Source organism: Cherax quadricarinatus, chromosome 49 (genome assembly GCF_038502225.1).
Source record: "Cherax quadricarinatus isolate ZL_2023a chromosome 49, ASM3850222v1, whole genome shotgun sequence".
Classification (NCBI taxonomy): domain Eukaryota; kingdom Metazoa; phylum Arthropoda; class Malacostraca; order Decapoda; family Parastacidae; genus Cherax; species Cherax quadricarinatus.
Window position 1 is genome coordinate 22,714,487 of NC_091340.1, and position 18,336 is coordinate 22,732,822.

An 18,336-nucleotide genomic window follows, 5' to 3' on the forward strand; every position below is an offset into this window, starting at 1 on the left:
GGGGCAAACTCTTCTGCACAACCAATTACAGTTGGTGTCCCACAGGGAAGTGTCCTTGGCCCTCTTCTCTTTCTCCTATACATAAATGACCTACCAAATGCTTCTCAATTACTCAAACCCGCACTATTTGCTGATGACACAACATACGTCTTCTCCCACCCGAGCCCAGTCACGCTAGCCAATACTGTAAATACCGAATTACAGAAAATATCTACCTGGATGAGTACTAACAAACTTACACTAAACATTGACAAAACCTACTTCATTCAGTTTGGTAACAGAGCTACAGATGTCCCTCTTAACATAATGATAAACGGATCACCTATCACAAAGCTAACAGAGGGAAAATTCTTAGGAATCCACCTTGATAATAGACTCAAATTTCATACACATATACAACAAATTTCTAAGAAAATTTCCAAGACTGTAGGCATACTATCGAAGATACGGTACTATGCTCCACAGTCAGCCCTCCTGGCCCTATATCACTCTCTTATTTACCCCTATCTCACCTATGGAATTTGTGCATGGGGCTCAACAACAAGTAACCATCTCAGACCACTAATAACCCAACAAAAGGCTGCAGTTAGAATGATAACAAATTCTCACTACAGGCAGCACACTCCACCAATATTCAATACACTCAACCTACTCACCATACAAAACATCCATACTTATTACTGCACCTATTACATACATAGAACACTCAACTCTGATATTAACCCTCCCCTCAAACATCTCCTTGCCAACCTCAACAGAACACATGACCATAACACAAGGCACAGATCACTCTTTGATATTCCTCGTGTCCATCTCACGCTATGCAAAAACTCAATGCACATAAAAGGCCCTAAAATCTGGAATTCATTACCTGTAAATATAAAAGAAACACTACCTGTTTATAAATTCAAGTCTCTTCTCAAAGATCACTTACTCACCCAAAACCAAATAAATACTGAATAACTGAACCTTATAAATTGTATATCTTAAATGTTTCTCACAATTATATCACATAAATGTTAAACCTAAAACCCAATCTAACTTTATTATTTTTTAAATTCACTACCTAACAGAATACTCCATTCTACTGAATTTACAACAATGCATGCAACCATATGACCTGTCTTTGTAATACTCACTTGTGCTTTATAGTAATCAGTTTACATTAATGTTTTTCACTGATTTCATCATTGCTTAGTTAATCTTAAGTTAATTTTAAGCCAGCCCGTAATGCTATGCATAGTATAAGTGGCTTTGGCATGCTGCTCTTATCTGTATTTTTTTTTTGTACCTCTGTAAGTGTGCTCAAATTATAAATAAATAAATAAATAAATAAATAAATAAATATTGGAGCTGTTTCACAAGTTATAAATCCATTTACTGCTTCAGAGGATACTAAACTTCTAATCCTTGATTCCTGCTGATAAACCCATTTTTAGCCTTAATGACACCAGATTAATCATACTCAGTTGTACTGCTAGTGATACATAACCATACTGTCTGCATCTCCCCCCCCCCCCAGTGTGACGGTTCATTTTGCAGTTCCTGTTTTTATTTTCAGTCACACCAATAATACATTTTAAATATTACATTACATAATTTTTTTACACTAAATGTAGGACAATTATAAAAATTTTCCATGGAGCACAACTTTGTAGTACCCACAGTCAGTGGTCAGGCTCCAAACATAGTTTATTATACAGCAATAAAGGAATGGAACAGACTACCTGCACATGTCAAAGCCTGTCATAGCATGAACCAGTTCAAGAAGAGAGCCAAAAGGTACCTAATGAATACAGTGGTCATTCGATAATCGTTAGGCTCGATAGTCGTCAATTTCGGAAATCGTGACGTTATTTTCGTCAAAACATTGGCTCGCGAATCGTCGTTTGACTTGCTAATCGTCGGTCATCCGGGACGCGTACTCATGGCTCTGAGCTGCCTCGCCCTCCCTTCCCAGCCAGTGTGCCATTGTTTACCATTGAGCAACAGTCCCCTCACTTGTTCATACGAAATATGTATTTCATAATATTCCTTTCATTTTAGTGCTTGCAACTGCTAAATAAGCTACCATGGCTCCAAAGAAAGCTCCTAGTGCCAAGCCTTTGGTAAAGAAGGTGAGAAATATGATTGAATTTAAGAAAAACATCAATGAACAATATGAAAGTGCCGTACATGTGGCCAAATTGGCCAGGATGTATAACAAACCCCATACAACCATATCTTCCATCGTGGCAAAGAAAAAGGAAATCAAGGAAGCTGTTGTTGCAAAGGGGGTAAATATGCTGACAGAAATGAGATCACCAGTACTCGAAGATGTTGAGAAGTTATTAATGGTGTGGATAAACGAGAAACAATTAGCAGGGGATAGTCTTATGACGTCGATTTTTTGTGAAAAGGCTAGGTAGTTGCATGACGATCTGGTAAAGAAATTGCCTGCAACGAGTACTGATAATTGTGAATTTAAGGCTAGCAAAGGTTGGTTTGAGAGATTTAAGAAGCGTAGTGGCATACACAGCGTGATAAGGCATGGTGAGGCTGCCAGTTCGGACAAAATTGCAGCTACAAAATTCTTAAGTGAATTCAAGGAGTACATAGAGGCTGAAGGACTGAAACCTGAACAAGAGTTCATTTGTGATGAAACAGGCCTCTTTTGGAAGAAAATGCCAAAGAGGACCTACATTACTCAGGAGGAAAATGGACTGCCAGGACACAAGCCTATGAAAGACAGGCTGACACTCATGTTCTGTGCTAATGCCAGTGATGATTTCAAAGTGAAGCTGTTACTAGTGTACCATTCTGAAAATCCCAGAGTGTTCAGGAAAAACAATGTTATGAAGAGTAAATTGTGTGTGTTTTGGAGATCTAATAATAAGGCATGGGGCATGAGGGAAATTTTCGTTGAGTGGTTCAATGAAGTGTTTGGCCCTAGGCCTAGTGTGAAGAATTACCTCCTGGAAAAGAAATTGGATCTCAAGTGCCTCCTAGTAATGGACAATGCACCTGCTCATCCTCCAAACTTGGATGACCTAATTCTGCAGGAGTTTTGGTTCATCACAGTAAAGTTCTTGCCCCCGAATACCACACTTCTCCTCCAGCCCATGGACCAGCAGGTCATTTCAAACTTTAAAAAACTCTACACCAAAGCAATGTTTCAAAGGTGCTTTAATGTGACCTCAGACACTCGCTTGATCCTAAGAGATTTTGGAAAGAACACTTCAGTATCCTCCACTGCATAAGCCTTATAGGTAAGGCTTGGGAGGGAGTGACTACCAGGACTTTGAACTCTGCTTTGGGAAAATTGTGGCCAAATTGTGTCCACAAGAGAGATTTTTAAGGGTTTGTGGCTGACCCTGATGAGCCTATGTCAGTTGTGAACTCTATTGTGGCATTGGGGAGTTCCATGGGGTTGGATGTGAGTTTGGAGGATGTGGAAGAGTTGGTGGAGGACCACAACAAGGAGGTAACCACTGAGCAGCTGCAAGAGCTTCAGCAGGAACAGCAACAGATTGCAGCTCAGAATCTTGCTGCAGAGGAGGAGGAAGAGAGATGGAAGAAGTTCCCTTCTTCAGAAATTTATAAGATTTTTGAAATGTGGGGTAGGGTGGAAAGATTTATGGAGAAACATCACCCTGAGAAGGATGTTGCAAGCCATATTGGCAACTTGTACAGTGACAAAGTCTTGGTCCATTTTAGGGAAGTTTTAAAGAGACGCCAGAAACAAAGCTCTCTGGACACTTTTTTTGCGAGACAGGACTCCAGTGACTCTCAAGCTGGTCGTAGTGGCATTATGAAACATAGAAGAGAAGTAACCCCAGAAAAGGACTTGGTACCTGAGGTGTTGATATAAGGGGAGTCCCTTTCCAAACAGTAACTAATGCAATCTCTCTCCTCCTCCAGTCTTCCATACAATAAGAAGAATAACCAATAAAGGTAAGTGTTATGCTGTTAATGTTTCATTCATCATGTCCCATTGTATTGTTTATGTACTACATCTATATTTCATTTAGAAAAAAATTTTGTTTTAATACTTCTGGGTGTCAGGAACGGATTAATTGTATTTACATTATTTCTTATAGGGAAAATTTATTCGAAATTCGTCAATTTCAATAATCGTCACACTTCTAGGAACGGATTACTGACGAAAAATGAAAGACCACTGTACAGTGGACCCCCGCATACCGGACGCATCGCATACCGTACAATCCGCATACCGGACGCTTTGATCGCAAAAATTTTGCCACGCATACCGCCCAAAAACCCGCTCACCGCCCTTTGTCCGAGACGCGTCCAATGTGCGGCCTGAGCCACGCTCACATGTTCCGCCGGTGGCATTGTTTACCAGCCAGCCTCCGCGGTAACATCCAAGCATACAATCGGAACATTTCGTATTATTACAGTGTTTTTGGTGATTTTTTCTGGAAAATAAGTGACCATGGGCCCCAAGAAAGCTTCTAGTGCCAACCCTACAGCAATAAGGGTGAGAATTACTATGGAGATGAAGAAAAAGATCATTGATAAGTATGAAAGTGGAGTGCGTGTCTCCGAGCTGGCCAGGTTGTATAATAAACCCCAATCAACCATCGCTACTATTGGTGGTACAGCTGCTGCTGCTGCTGTACCACCGTCAGCTGCTGCTGCTGCTGTAGTACCGTCTGCTGCTGCTGTAGCATCGTCTGCTGCTGCTGTAACATCGTCAGTTGCTGCTGTAGCATCGTCTGCTGCTGCTGCTGTAGCATCGTCTGCTGCTGCTGTAGCATCGTCTGCTGCTGCTGTAGCATCGTCTGCTGCTGCTGTAGCATCGTCTGCTGCTGCTGTAGCATCGTCTGTTGCTGCTGTAGCATCGTCTGTTGCTGCTGTACCACCGTCAACTGCTGCTGTTGCTGTAGCATCGTCTGCTGCTGCTGTAACATCGTCAGTTGCTGCTGTAGCATCGTCTGCTGCTGCTGTAGCATCGTCTGTTGCTGCTGTAGCATCGTCTGTTGCTGCTGTACCTCCGTCAGCTGCTGCTGCTGCTGTAGCATCGTCTGCTGCTGCTGTAGCATCGTCTGTTGCTGCTGTAGCATCGTCTGTTGCTGCTGTACCACCGTCAGCTGCTGCTGCTGCTGTAGCATCGTCTGCTGCTGCTGTAGCATCGTCTGCTGCTGCTGTAGCATCGTCTGTTGCTGCTGTAGCATCGTCTGCTGCTGCTGTAGCATCGTCTGTTGCTGCTGTAGCATCGTCTGTTGCTGTTGTACCACCGTCAGCTGCTGCTGCTGCTGTAGCACCGTTGTTGGTGTGGCTTATTGAGAATACCAAGAAACAATTAACCCCAGAGGATTTTCCACCCAGGATAACCCAAAAAAGTCAGTGTCATTGAAGACTGTCTAACTTATTTCCATTAGGGTCCTTAATCTTGTCTCCCAGGATGCAACCCACACCAGTCGACTAACACCCAGGTGAACAGGGAAAAATGCCTGGAACTAGTGCTCATATTGGTGAATTTAAAGCCAGCAAAGGTTGGTTTGAGAGATTTAAGAATCGTAGTGGCATACACAGTGTGATAAGGCCTGTTCTGGAAGAAAATGCCAAACAGGACCTACAGTACTCAGGAGGAAAAGGCACTCCCAGGACACAGTGTCTCATCAGTCATTGCTGCATCTTCAATAAAGGTAAGTGTCATTTATTCTTCATTTAGTAGAGTAGTACATGCACAATATATATTGTGCATGTACTACTCTACTATTGTGCATGTCTCCTTCTCTTTGTGTGTAGGAAAATGTATATTTCATGTGGTAAAATTTTTTTTTTCATACTTTTGGGTGTCTTGCACGGATTAATTTGATTTCCATTATTTCTTATGGGGAAAATTCATTCGCATACCGAACATTTCGCATAACAACCAGCCCTCTTGCACGGATTAAGGTCGCTATGCGGGGGTCCACTGTATAGCTAAAGAAAGGGAGGAGAGTGATTTCTTGTATAGCTAACATACATGGACCTATCATTGTGATCTGATCCTCTCTAATGTTAATGTAAATAACTCAGTTTATCTTATTCCGAGTATTATTTATTTTTTATCACACTGGCCGATTCCCACCAAGGCAGGGTGGCCCGAAAAAGAAAAACTTTCACCATCATTCACTCCATCACTGTCTTGCCAGAAGGGTGCTTTACACTACAGTTTTTAAACTGCAACATTAACACCCCTCCTTCAGAGTGCAGGCACTGTACTTCCCATCTCCAGGACTCAAGTCCGGCCTGCCGGTTTCCCTGAACCCCTTCATAAATGTTACTTTGCTCACACTCCAACAGCACGTCAAGTATTAAAAACCATTCGTCTCCATTCACTCCTATCAAACACGCTCACGCACGCCTGCTGGAAGTCCAAGCCCCTCGCACACAAAACCTCCTTTACCCCCTCCCTCCAACCTTTCCTAGGCCGACTCCTACCCCGCCTTCCTTCCACTACAGACTGATACACTCTTGAAGTCATTCTGTCTCGCTCCATTCTCTCTACATGTCCGAACCACCTCAACAACCGAGTATATCTTCTTTTATTGTTTTAATAATAAGATATTACAAGAACCCCAATGGAAATAAGTCACTTTGACTTTTTTTTTTTGTTATCCTGGTGGGTCATCTACACATATGCTGCGATGTATGATAATTTATGTAACTGTATTAATGTGCACCAGTACCTGAATAAACTTATTTTCTTACTAACAGCTACAATAACAACACTTATGGCAGTCAACAGCAATAACAACTATGGAGAGAAGTTTGACCCTCCAGACCATCAGGAGATCCTGGTGTGTACCTTCACCTTCATGCTGGTCTCAGAGTACATTAGGGACATATAATATGCACTGCCCATGGCCTAGTAGGCAACACTCTCACTTCATACACTGAGTGTCTGTGGTTCATTCCTGGCATTGGTAGAAATATTGGATGTGTTTCCTTACACCTGTTGTCCTGTTCACGTAGCAAGCACGTAGGTACCTGGGTGTTAGTGGACTGGTGTTGGTCGCATCCTGGGGGACAAGATTGAGGACCACAATAAAAATAAGACAGACAGTCCTTGATGATGCACCAGCTTTCTTGGGTTATCCTGAGTGGCTAAACCTCTGAGGTTAAAAATTCGAACAAAATTTTATCTTGTCTTAACTTCCTTTCACTTTGGTCAAGGTCTCTTTTATGGACACTGGAAGGCAGAACTCAATACTGCATCAGCAGTCAGTGACAGTATAAACAACAACAACAGACTTCTGCACCAGCCTTCGTCGGATGTGGTTGTCTCACTCTCGCCTGAGTATCCGTGATAAGTTTTACCCACTTTCTCTGGGACGCTTGTCCTCATCTAAGTAGCCCACCGGGTACATTACCGGAGGAGCACCTGGTCATCAGCTTACTTTAACCAGCTCCATTTTTTCACTCTGAGGACAATTCCTTAATGGTGGCAAGTCGGTTACTGTACTTAAGTGGGAGTGCAAAACAACCATGGGGGGAGTTGAAAGATAGCTCTGGGCCTTTTGTGTTGCAATCAACACATCATCAGGAGCTTGCAATGTTGCAGAAAAGAGGATGAAATCCAAGCAAACACGTTCAGAGTGCGTGTGTTAGCTACCCACACTGGTCAACTAACACCCAGGTACCTACTTACTGCTAGGTGAATGAGACAACAGGTATAAAGAAATGCACCCAATGTTTCCACCCTTGCCGGGGATTGAACCACAGACTCTCAGTGTGTGAGGTGAGAGTATTGCCTACCAGGCGATGGGCCACCATTTTTTTTAGTTTTATCTACATTATTATTAGAAAAAATTCTGATTCTTATTTCAGGGAGCCAATGTTGGTAGTGCCGCAGGTACGGCGCGCTGCTGGCACACAGGGACTACAGCACCACTCACCTCGCTGCATCACCACCAGGACCAGACCTACTGATGTAACCAATCATTAAATTCTCATATACAGTAGTACCCCTATATCCGTGGGAGACACGTTCCAAGACCTACCACGGATACCCGAAAATGCGGATAGTAGTGAACCCTATGGGTTCACTACTGTCTGCACAATAAGTCGAGAATTATCACTTTTTCATTGATGGGAAGCACTTCACTGCTTCTCTTAGACTTTGAAGAACTGTCACCATCACTGCTTTTGTGCTTTTGTGTCATTATTAAGCAAAATTAAGGGTTTTTTTCAGGCCATGGTAAACTATGGAAAACTGAAATCGTGGAAACAAGACCCACGGATACAGGGACTCTGCTGTATAACACACAGTTGTGAGTGCTGGATTATTATTTCTTAATTACATGTATTATTATTTTAATATTTCTTAATTATTATTATTTTAATATTTCTTAATTATTATTATTTTAATATTTCTTAATTATTATTATCTTAATATTTTTTAATTTTTTAATATTTCATATATTTTTAAAAAATCAAATGGAAAGTGCAATAAAATCTAATATACAGTAGGGTCCCACTTTACGGCATTTTGCTTTACGGCATTCTGCTAATATGGCGATGTCAAATTATGACCAAAATTTGCTATATGGTAAGCGGTCTTTCAAATACGGTGTGCCCCACCCAGTTTGTTTACATTCTCGGTGACCACATCTATTATGTCAGGAAACTTTCCAAAATTTCAAGTGTGTTAAAGTTACTGCGGATTTTATATGTACAGTGGACCCCCGCCTTACGAGCGCATCACGTTACATTAAATCTGTCATACGAAGCATTTAACACAAAAATTTTGCCTTGCCTCACAATAAAAAACTCGCCTTACATGATTCGTCCGGGACGTGTCCCATGTGTGGCCTCAGCTGCCCCGTGGGTGCCAGTGTTTACAAGCCAGCCAGTAGAGATGTGAAGACGATGTAATCAGTCCATCACCCTTGAAGTTGCAACATAATGGCATCTTGGTACAGAAGAGAAAACACCTTGGACAACTTTTTCAAGTGAGAATTGTTTGATCTGAGAGGGACATGACCTCTCAGTGGCTACTTTCTCACTACTACTACTCTGCACCTCTCCTTCCGACAGTATTTAAGTCTCAACACTGTCTCTTGATCTTCAGTTAGTTCCAGACTTTGGAACAGAACTTCTCCAGGCTGAGGGACTGACAACCTCAAATCTACAACTTCAAGGGTGATGGACTGATTACATCGTCTTCACATCTCTACTGCTCCTGCCTACTTTCTGTACTCGACTGAAGAAGCCTACTGTGTAGGCAAAACGTTTCGGAATAAAGTTGCCTAAATGTTGCCTATGTGTCTTATCTACCAACCTGTCAGTATTGTATACCATTTGATAATCACTACTCACCTCTCTTCCTACATTAAGACTACACATATTTTAAGGTAAATGATGAGTGTACTGTATGTGTATTTTAACTCTGGGCTGTTTTAAATATTGCATATTAAGTATGAGATGGGGAGCCAGGGCTACCTACACCTGACTTCCTATAAATAAGTACTACTCACCTCTCGCCATACATTAAGATTACAATACTTTAAGATAAGTAGTGAGTGTACTGTGTATGTATTTTACTTTTTGTGTTTTTTAATGCCTAGTTCTATTACTAACTTAATATAATTTAGTGTAAACTTGTTGTCTGGCATTTATGTGCATTTATAAATGGAAAAAAATGGTGTTCTTCTTTCCGGCGATATCTGCTTTCCGGCGATGTCTGCTTTCTGGCGATGTCTGCTTTCCGGCGATGTCTGCTTTCTGGCGATGTCTGCTTTCCAGCGATGTCTGCTTTCTGGCGATGTCTGCTTTCCGGCAATAGCCTGGAACCTAACCTGCTGTATAAGTGTGGCCCTACTGTTTAAGGATTTTGTCTCAAAAATGTAATGGAATTTTAGTGAAAATATATAAATTTTATTTTTCATTATCTTTGTCAAATCATTATTTTTTTTTTAACAAGTCAGCCGTCTCCCACCGAGGCAGGGTGACCCAAAAAGAAAGAAAATCCCCAAAAAGAAAATACTTTCGTCATCATTAACACATTCACCTCACTCACACATAATCACTGTATTTGCAGAGGTGCTCAGAACACAACAGTTTAGAAGCAGGCATTGTACTTCCCATTTCCAGGACTCAAGTCTAGTTATATAAAAATAACCGGTTTCCCTGAATCCCTTCACTAAATATTACCCTGCTCACACTCCAACAGATCGTCAGGTCCCAAATATCATTCATCTCCATTCACTACAATCGAACACGTTCATGCACACCTGCTGGAAGTCCAAGCCCCTCGCCCACAAAACCTCCTTTACCCCTTCCTTCCGACCTTTTCGAGGACGACCCCTACCCCGCTTTCCTTCCCCTACAGATTTAAATCATTATTATTAATTATTATTATTATCAGGGTACTCTCCATTATTCCTTCATCTGTTTCATTTCCATCAGTATGTGAGTCATTCTTTTGTGAATCATTTCTGTGTTTTGCTGTGATTGGCTGTCACAGTGATGGTGGTGGGGACCCTGTCAGCAGTGACCCCATCAGTGGGGACCCCATCAGCAGGGAGCTGTCAGCAATGTTTTAGCTCTGCCAGGCAACTCTGTGTACACTAGATCTAGCATCACTCCAGTTAGTGTTAAGTTAGATTGTTGTGCTAGGTAGACTGTTATTATTTTGCTAGTTAAACTGTGATTTTTGTACCAGGTAGACTGTGATTATTGTATAAGGTAGACTATGATTATTGTGCTAGGTAGACTGTGATTATTATACCAGGTAGACTGTGATTATTGTGTTAGGTCAACTGTGATTATTATACCAGGTAGACTGTAATTATTGTACCAGGTAGACTGTTATTATAGTGCCCACCTGAAGGCCAGGCAGCAGGTGGTTTTCATTTAAGTCCCCACAGAGAAGGTCCCAGTTTTATGTTGCATTTTTCTTAGGAGAGGAGTGAGCAGTGAAGGTATAACTAGGGCAACTGGTGTAAATTATTGCCTAGACAGGTGTTGCTGTCTAGGCAATCCCATTCACTGACAACTGGCATAAATTGTGAGATAAGGAGGATGTGTAAGTCTCTGTTGCAGCAGTGACAACCTTGCTTAGTTCAGTAGAGAGTTCCCTTGCTGAGTTGTATCCAACTTTAAGCTGATAGAAAATAGAAGTATGGGTGTGTTTGGGGGCACAGTTAGGTGAGATTAGGTAAGGTTTGTCAGGAAACAGGACCAGTGTTTCCTGACTTGGGTCTTAGTCATATAGTGACCCACAGCTGGAGCTTTTGGTCATCTGACTGAGGCCTTCTACTGGCTTACTGGTCCACCCCTTTAAAAATTATGGGACACAGTGTTGCAGCACCATGGACAGAAGCAACAACAATGACTAAGTTATCTTAGGAAAGCATACAGAAGACATGATAGGTTCATTAATCACTTATGTATTGTTTGTATCATTATGTATCCTGATGTATTCTGACATATTACCATTACACGGTTTTCAGTCTGTGGTGAGAGTGTCGGCGCCGACAGTGTTCTTGCCGCAGGAGGCACATCTCAAAACTCAAAACGAGGTAGGCCACTTTTGGAGAAAAATTTGGGCTTTTTATAAATAACAATACACAAATAACCCCCACATAGAAGAGAAGAGCTTACGATGACGTTTCGGTCCGACTTGGACCATTTACAAAGTCATACTAACCAGAAGTGGGCTTTTTATATCGTTGATTCTAAATTTTTTTAATTGCTTGATAATTATATTCTGATTTTTAGGGAAAATTATATATTTGATTTGATTAATTTTATTACTGTTTTCATCACTATTAGTAATAGTAGTAATATTGGTAGTGGTGGTAGTAGAAGGAGAGATAATTAATATAATCATCTGTGTTCTTCTCAGGGAAGAATGCTCTTTCATCTTCAGGATTCTGATCTGGCTGAACTATTTTCTGAACTTGTGGACTCAGGAGGAAGTCCAACAGTTAGTGGGGATGTTATAGGTTATTGTTACACTCTTGTGGAGAGCCTCAAGACATGGTTACAGGGGCGGCACTGGGATGTTCTGATCCTCTATAACAGTGACCTTCCTGACGACCGTTACAAGATGCCTCATTGCAGTGTTGGTGGTGGAACTGCCTCTTCAAGGGTAGTAGTGTTTGCAGGGCTGGGAGACATCTTTCTGGGAGATGAACAATTTGATTGTCTAGTGTTTGTAAAGGGCAGTAGTGCCTGCTTGACTGCTGTAGCACAGGCTGTCGACCACATAGTAGGGACAAAATGTTTCTACCCTCCAGATCTCTGGCAGTCTTCAGAGTGGCACCTCCGACAGGAATATTCAGCGACTCTAGTATCTATACAAGCTGACGTGTGTGTGGTGGGCCCTAGCGCAGACATTAATGAACTTCTAACTATTGAGTCTGTCCCTTGGTATGTCAAGACACTTAGTGTCTTGTATTTATTATTCCCATGGATCCATAAAATGCTGAATAAGGAGGTAATATTGATTAGACTGTCAGTTTACAGTGCTGTTATGGGGTTCACCAGGCCGACATTACCACCTGTTTCTGAAATGAAAGGATCCAATGACTTCATTATCAGTACAGCTGTGTATGCCTTAGCTCCCTCATGGAGTAGAACTGAGTTGTTAGCTGAGCACATTTACAAAAGGATCTGTGCAGCCTTGTCCCAGTCCGGGACTGTCATCAAACTAGATGAGGTTAAGAGAATACTAGCAGCTATCAACTGGCCAAGAGAAGCTACAAATAGCAGAGTGGATGAAGTGATCGGACAGGTGTTAGCCATCAATAAACAAGGTCATTTTGATCTAAAGACTGAAAGGGTAGACTTAATACCAATAGATGAGCTGGAAGTAGAGTTTCACCTTAGCCGCTGGTCTGCAAGCCTCTTGGAACAAATGAGAATGGTGTACATAAATTTCAGGGGAAAAACTGTCAGGTTTGGTGTTGCTGTCAGGGAAGCAGCCAGGACCCACTTGGAAGGTTTACATGAAGCTTTCACCAGAGAGCTCAGTTCTATTGACCAGATAGCAGATGATGTTAGCAGATACCCATATCTCAGCTGCAGGTATACCATTCCCACACAATACAGAATATCCACATTCCCTCGAATCTGTTATTTAGGTTTACTGTATTTCATGAAGAACCTTGAGACAGAAAAAGAAAAGAAGACTTTTGAGCAGTATAACATCAGCAGAGTCGCTGAGGCCATTACAAGCCAGGGAGACAGAAAGCTAGTTGAGAACCTGGCTCAAGTCTTGCCCACGGAAATTCTGTATTTAACAGCTCAGCTGGTTGCTATGTGTTCAGAAAAGCAGGGTGACATCATAGCAAGCAGCATGGATGATGCAGAAGTGGAAGCCTTGCTTGACCTCCTGAAGCAGAAGCCACAACCAGGACCCTGGTACCTAGCTAAAATACATGCCAGGAATGTAGCACAAGCAAAATCCACAGAGCTGCTAAAAGTGAGGGCACAGGAGGGAGTTGGCGAGCAGAAGAATGACAGGAGAGCAGGCAACCTGGTGGAGACAACACAGACTATGAGCAAGAGAGTGAACAGAGGTTCACAGAATCACAACACCATGACAACACTAACAGACAAACTCACCAACATGAGAGACACAGCACCCATGACAGACACTCCTGATGAAAGACTGGTAAGACATGAGATCCTATATGCTAGATCTGTCTGTTACATGGCTCATAATGAGCCTATCCTACCACCATAACAAGTAGCAATAGTACCAGTGGTAGTAGTAGTAGTAGCACTACTAATAGTAGTAGTAGTGACTGGTTACAGTGACAAACTGCATGCAGTCAAGACTTGACTTGCATTAACTGACCAGTTAATAGAGAACTCCTGGTTACTCAGACCATTTCAGGCAACCTTTAATTACCTTACAACTAACAACTAGACAGTTGTTTAATTAGTTAACTACAGTGCCATGGTTCATATTCCTTGGCATCGTACATAATTTGTTTCATGATTTATTGCATTTTGAGGATTTCTGTAATAATTTATTATAAGACTGGTAGTGGTGGGCATTGACATAGAACATGCTAATGAGAACATAAGTATGAATGTTAATATGATGTGGATCGACATGGTTAATGTTAATAAAGCAAACTTTAATATAATTAATATAAGCAGGGTTCAAATCAGATCAAGAAAGTGTTCTGGATCTATCTTCTTGAAGCTGATGACTAGAGACAAACATTTTACACAGTACACAAATAACCCGCACATAGGAGAAAGAAACTTACGAAGATGTTTCTGTCCAACTTGAATGATTAACTAGTCACACTAACACATGAAGATAAGGGAGCCAGTAAAGTTATCATACATAGTATAAATTATCTAGGATAACCCAAATAATCCAGACAAAGTGCTATACAGTGGATCTGTGCTCCAGTGCCCTAAATTAATAATAATATTAATAATTATTATTATTATTATTACAATAATACATATGTACTAATATTAATAATAATTATTATTATTATTACAATAATACATATGTACTAATATTAATAATATTATTATTATTAAACTATAATCGTGTCCACTCATTACTTACCTTAAAATATCTGTAGTCTTAATGTAGAGTGAGAGGTGAGTAAACAAGATTAAATGAATAAACGAATGAGTGTGTAGAAGGTTGGCAAGTTATGTAAACAAACGTTGTTGTTGTTGTTGTTGTTGTTGTTGTTATTACCAGCCCGGACACGAATGATTCCCGTTCACTCTGTTAAGCCGGCCAGAAAAACATCTCATATTTGTTAATTTATATGTTTATATGTTATGTAGCATGTTTATTATATAATTTTGAAAAAGAAATCATAGATGGATTAAGCAAAATGTCTATATTAACGTTTTATACACATTTAATGCGCCTCAGTGATTATTATTGTGTTATTATCATTATTAATATGGCAGCTAGAACACTTAACTCTGATATTAACCCTCCCCTCAAACATCTCCTTGCCAACCTCAACAGAACACATGACCATAACACAAGGCACAGATCACTCTTTGATGTTCCTCGTGTCCATCTCACACTATGCAAAAACTCAATGCACATAAAAGGCCCTAAAATCTGGAACTCATTACCTGTAAATATAAAAGAAACACTACCTGTTTATAAATTCAAGTCTCTTCTCAAAGATCACTTACTCACCCAAAACCAAATAAATACTGAATAACTGAACCTTATAAATTGTATATCTTAAATGTTTCTCACAATTATATCACATAAATGTTAAACCTAAAACCCAATCTAACTTTATTATTTTTTAAATACACTACCTAACAGAATACTCCATTCTACTGAATGTACAACAATGCATACAACCATATGACCTGTCTTTGTAATACTCACTTGTGCTTTATAGTAACCTGTTTACATTAAAGTTTTATCACCGATGTCATCATTGCTTAGTTCATCTTAAGTTAATTTTAAGCCAGCCCGTAATGCTATGCATAGTATAAGTGGCTTTGGCATACTGCTCTTTTCTGTATTTTTTGTACCTCTGTATGTGTGCACAAATTTTTAAATAAATAAATAAATAAATAAATAAATCTTCAAGACCAATTACACTCTTAATGAGTGGCTCTGAGACAGACAAGCAGACAGAAGGACAGACACAGGTAGACAGAAAGACACTCAGGTAGACAGAAAGACACTCATGTAGACAGACACACAGGTAGACAGACAGACACACAGGTAGACAGACACACACAGGTAGACAGACAGACACACAGGTAGACAGAAAGACACACACAGGTAGACATAAAGACACACACAAGTAGACAGACACAAAGGTAGACAGAAAGACACACACAGCTAGACAAAGACACACAGGTAGACATGAAGACAGACACACACAGGTAGACAGATAAACAGACACAGAGATACACAGATATATAGGCAGACAGATACAGACAGGTTTATGTGTAACAGTGAAAACAAATAGAGAGTTCGAGAGTAAGGGCCTTTCTTGCCACAATCTCCAGTGCAAGATTCAGACTTCATCTTAGGGACCATGGTGAAATTTACTGTCCAGTTAATACAGTTAATACAGTATGATGCAGCTGATAGGACAGGCTTACTCAAACTGATGCTGCCTGCATGACGCATTGCCGCCGCGAGTATTGTCAAATATTGTACAGTGGTGTGCATCAGCCGGCCCAGCCCAGCTGCCAGATGCACGGTCGTAAGTCGAGTGGACATATGCCGAGCAGGTCGTAAGTCGGATGGATGGTATGTATATATATATATATATATATATATATATATATATATATATATATATATATATATATATATATATATATATATATATATATATGACAGGAGGGCAGGGACAAAAAATACAGAGGAGGGCAGGGACAGGACAAAGAGGGGAGGATAGGGCCAGGACAAAGAGAGGAGGGCAGGGACAGGACAAAGAGGGAGGAGGGCAGGTCCAGGACAGAGAGAGGAGGGCAGGGACAGAACAAAGAGAGGAGGGCAGGGCCAGGACAAAGAGAGGAGGGCAGGTACAGGACAGAGGAGGGCAGGGACAGGACAAAGAGAGGAGGGCAGGTCCAGGACAGAGAGAGGAGGGCAGGTCCAGGACAGAGGGAGGAGGGCAGGGACAGAATGAAGAGAGGAGGGCAGGGACAGAATGAAAAGAGGAGGGCAGGGACAGAACAAAGAGTGGAGGGCAGGGACATGACAGAGAGAGGAGGGCAGGTCCAGGACAAAGAGAGGAGGGCAGGGACAGGACAAAGAGAGGAGGGGAGGGACAGGACAAAGAGAGGAGGGCAGGGACAGGACAAAGAGAGGAGGGCAGGGACAGGACAAAGAGAGGAGGGCAGGGACAGGACAAAGAGAGGAGGGCAGGGACAGTACAAAGAGAGGAGGGCAGGGACAGAACAGAGAAAGGAGGGCAGGGACAGAACATTGAGAGGAGGGCAGAGACAGAACAGAGAGAGGAGGGCAGGGACAGAACAGAGAGAGGAGGGCAGGGACAGGACAGAAAAAGGAGGGCAGGGCCAGGACAAAGAGAGGAGGGAAGGGACAGAACAGAGAGAGTAGGGCAGGGACAGAGCAGAGAGAGGAGGGCAGGGACAGAACAGAGAGAGTAGGGCAGGGAAAGAACAGAGAGAGGAGGGCAGGGACAGAACAGAGAGAGGAGTTCAGGGACAGAACAGAGAGAGGAGAGCAGGGACAGAACAGAGAGAGGAGGGCAGGGTCAGGACAAAGAGAGGAGGGCAGGTCCAGGATAGAGAGAGGAAGGCAGGGACTGGAAAAACAGAGGTGGGCAGGGACAGAACAAACAGAGGAGGGCAGGAACAGGACAAAGAGAGGAGGGCAGGGACAGAACAGAGAGAGGAGGGCAGGGACAGAACAGAGAGAGGAGGGCAGGGACAGAACAGAGAGAGGAGGGCAGGGACAGAACAGAGGAGGGCAGGGACAGAACAGAGAGAGAAGGGCAGGGTCAGGACAAAGAGAGGAGGGCAGGTCCAGGATACAGAGAGGTGGGCAGGGACAGGAAAAACAGAGGAGGGCAGGGACAGAACAAACAGAGGAGGGCAGGGACAGAACAAACAGAGGAGGGCAGGAAGAGGACAAAGAGAGGAGGGCAGGGACAGAATAAAGAGAGGAGGGCAGGGACAGGACAAACAGAGGAGGGCAGGGACAGAACAATCAGAGGAGGGCAGGAACAGGACAAAGAGAGGAGGGCAGGGACAGAATAAAGAGAGGAGGGCACTGACAGGACAAAGAGAGGAGGGCAGGGACAGGACAAAGAGATGAGGGCAGGTCCAGGACAGAGAGAGGAGGGCAGGGATAGGACAAAGAGAAGAGGGCAGGGTCAGGACAAAGAGGGGAGGGCAGGGCCACGACAAAGAGAGGAGGGCAGGGACAGGACAAACAGAGGAGGGTGGGGACAGAACAATCAGAGGAGGGCATGAGCAGGACAAAGAGATGAGGGCAGGGACAGAATAAAGAGAGGAGGGCAGGGACAGGACAAAGAGAGAAAGGCAGGGACAGGACAAAGAGAGGAGATCAGGTCCAGGACAGAGAGAGGAGGGCAGGGACAGGGCAAAGAGAGGAGGGCAGGGTCAGGACAAAGAGGGGAGGGTAGGGCCACGACAAAGAGAGGAGGGCAGGGACATGACAAAGAGAGGATGGCAGGTCCAGGACAGAGAGAGGAGGGCAGGGACAGGACAGAGAGTTGAGGGCAGGGATGGGACAAAGAGAGGAGGGCAGGCCCAGGACAAAGAGAGTAGGGCAGGGCCAGGACAAAGAGAGGATTGCAGGGACAGAATAAAGAGAGTCGGGCAGGGACAGGACAAACAGAGGAGGGCAAGGACAGAACAATCAGAGGAGGG

General features: G+C 42.6%; 1 protein-coding gene across 1 annotated transcript in view; it reads left to right on the forward strand.

Annotated features, from left to right (window-relative positions):
- The window catches only part of LOC128697066 (uncharacterized), a 233,916-nt gene that overhangs the window by 134,514 nt on the left and 81,066 nt on the right, over positions 1–18,336 (forward strand). The window contains exons 4-6 of the mRNA XM_070095253.1: positions 7,822–7,924; positions 11,448–11,516; positions 11,843–13,615. Of these exons, the coding sequence (XP_069951354.1) occupies positions 7,822–7,924; positions 11,448–11,516; positions 11,843–13,615 (1,945 nt within the window). The remainder of the gene's footprint in view (positions 1–7,821; positions 7,925–11,447; positions 11,517–11,842; positions 13,616–18,336) is intronic.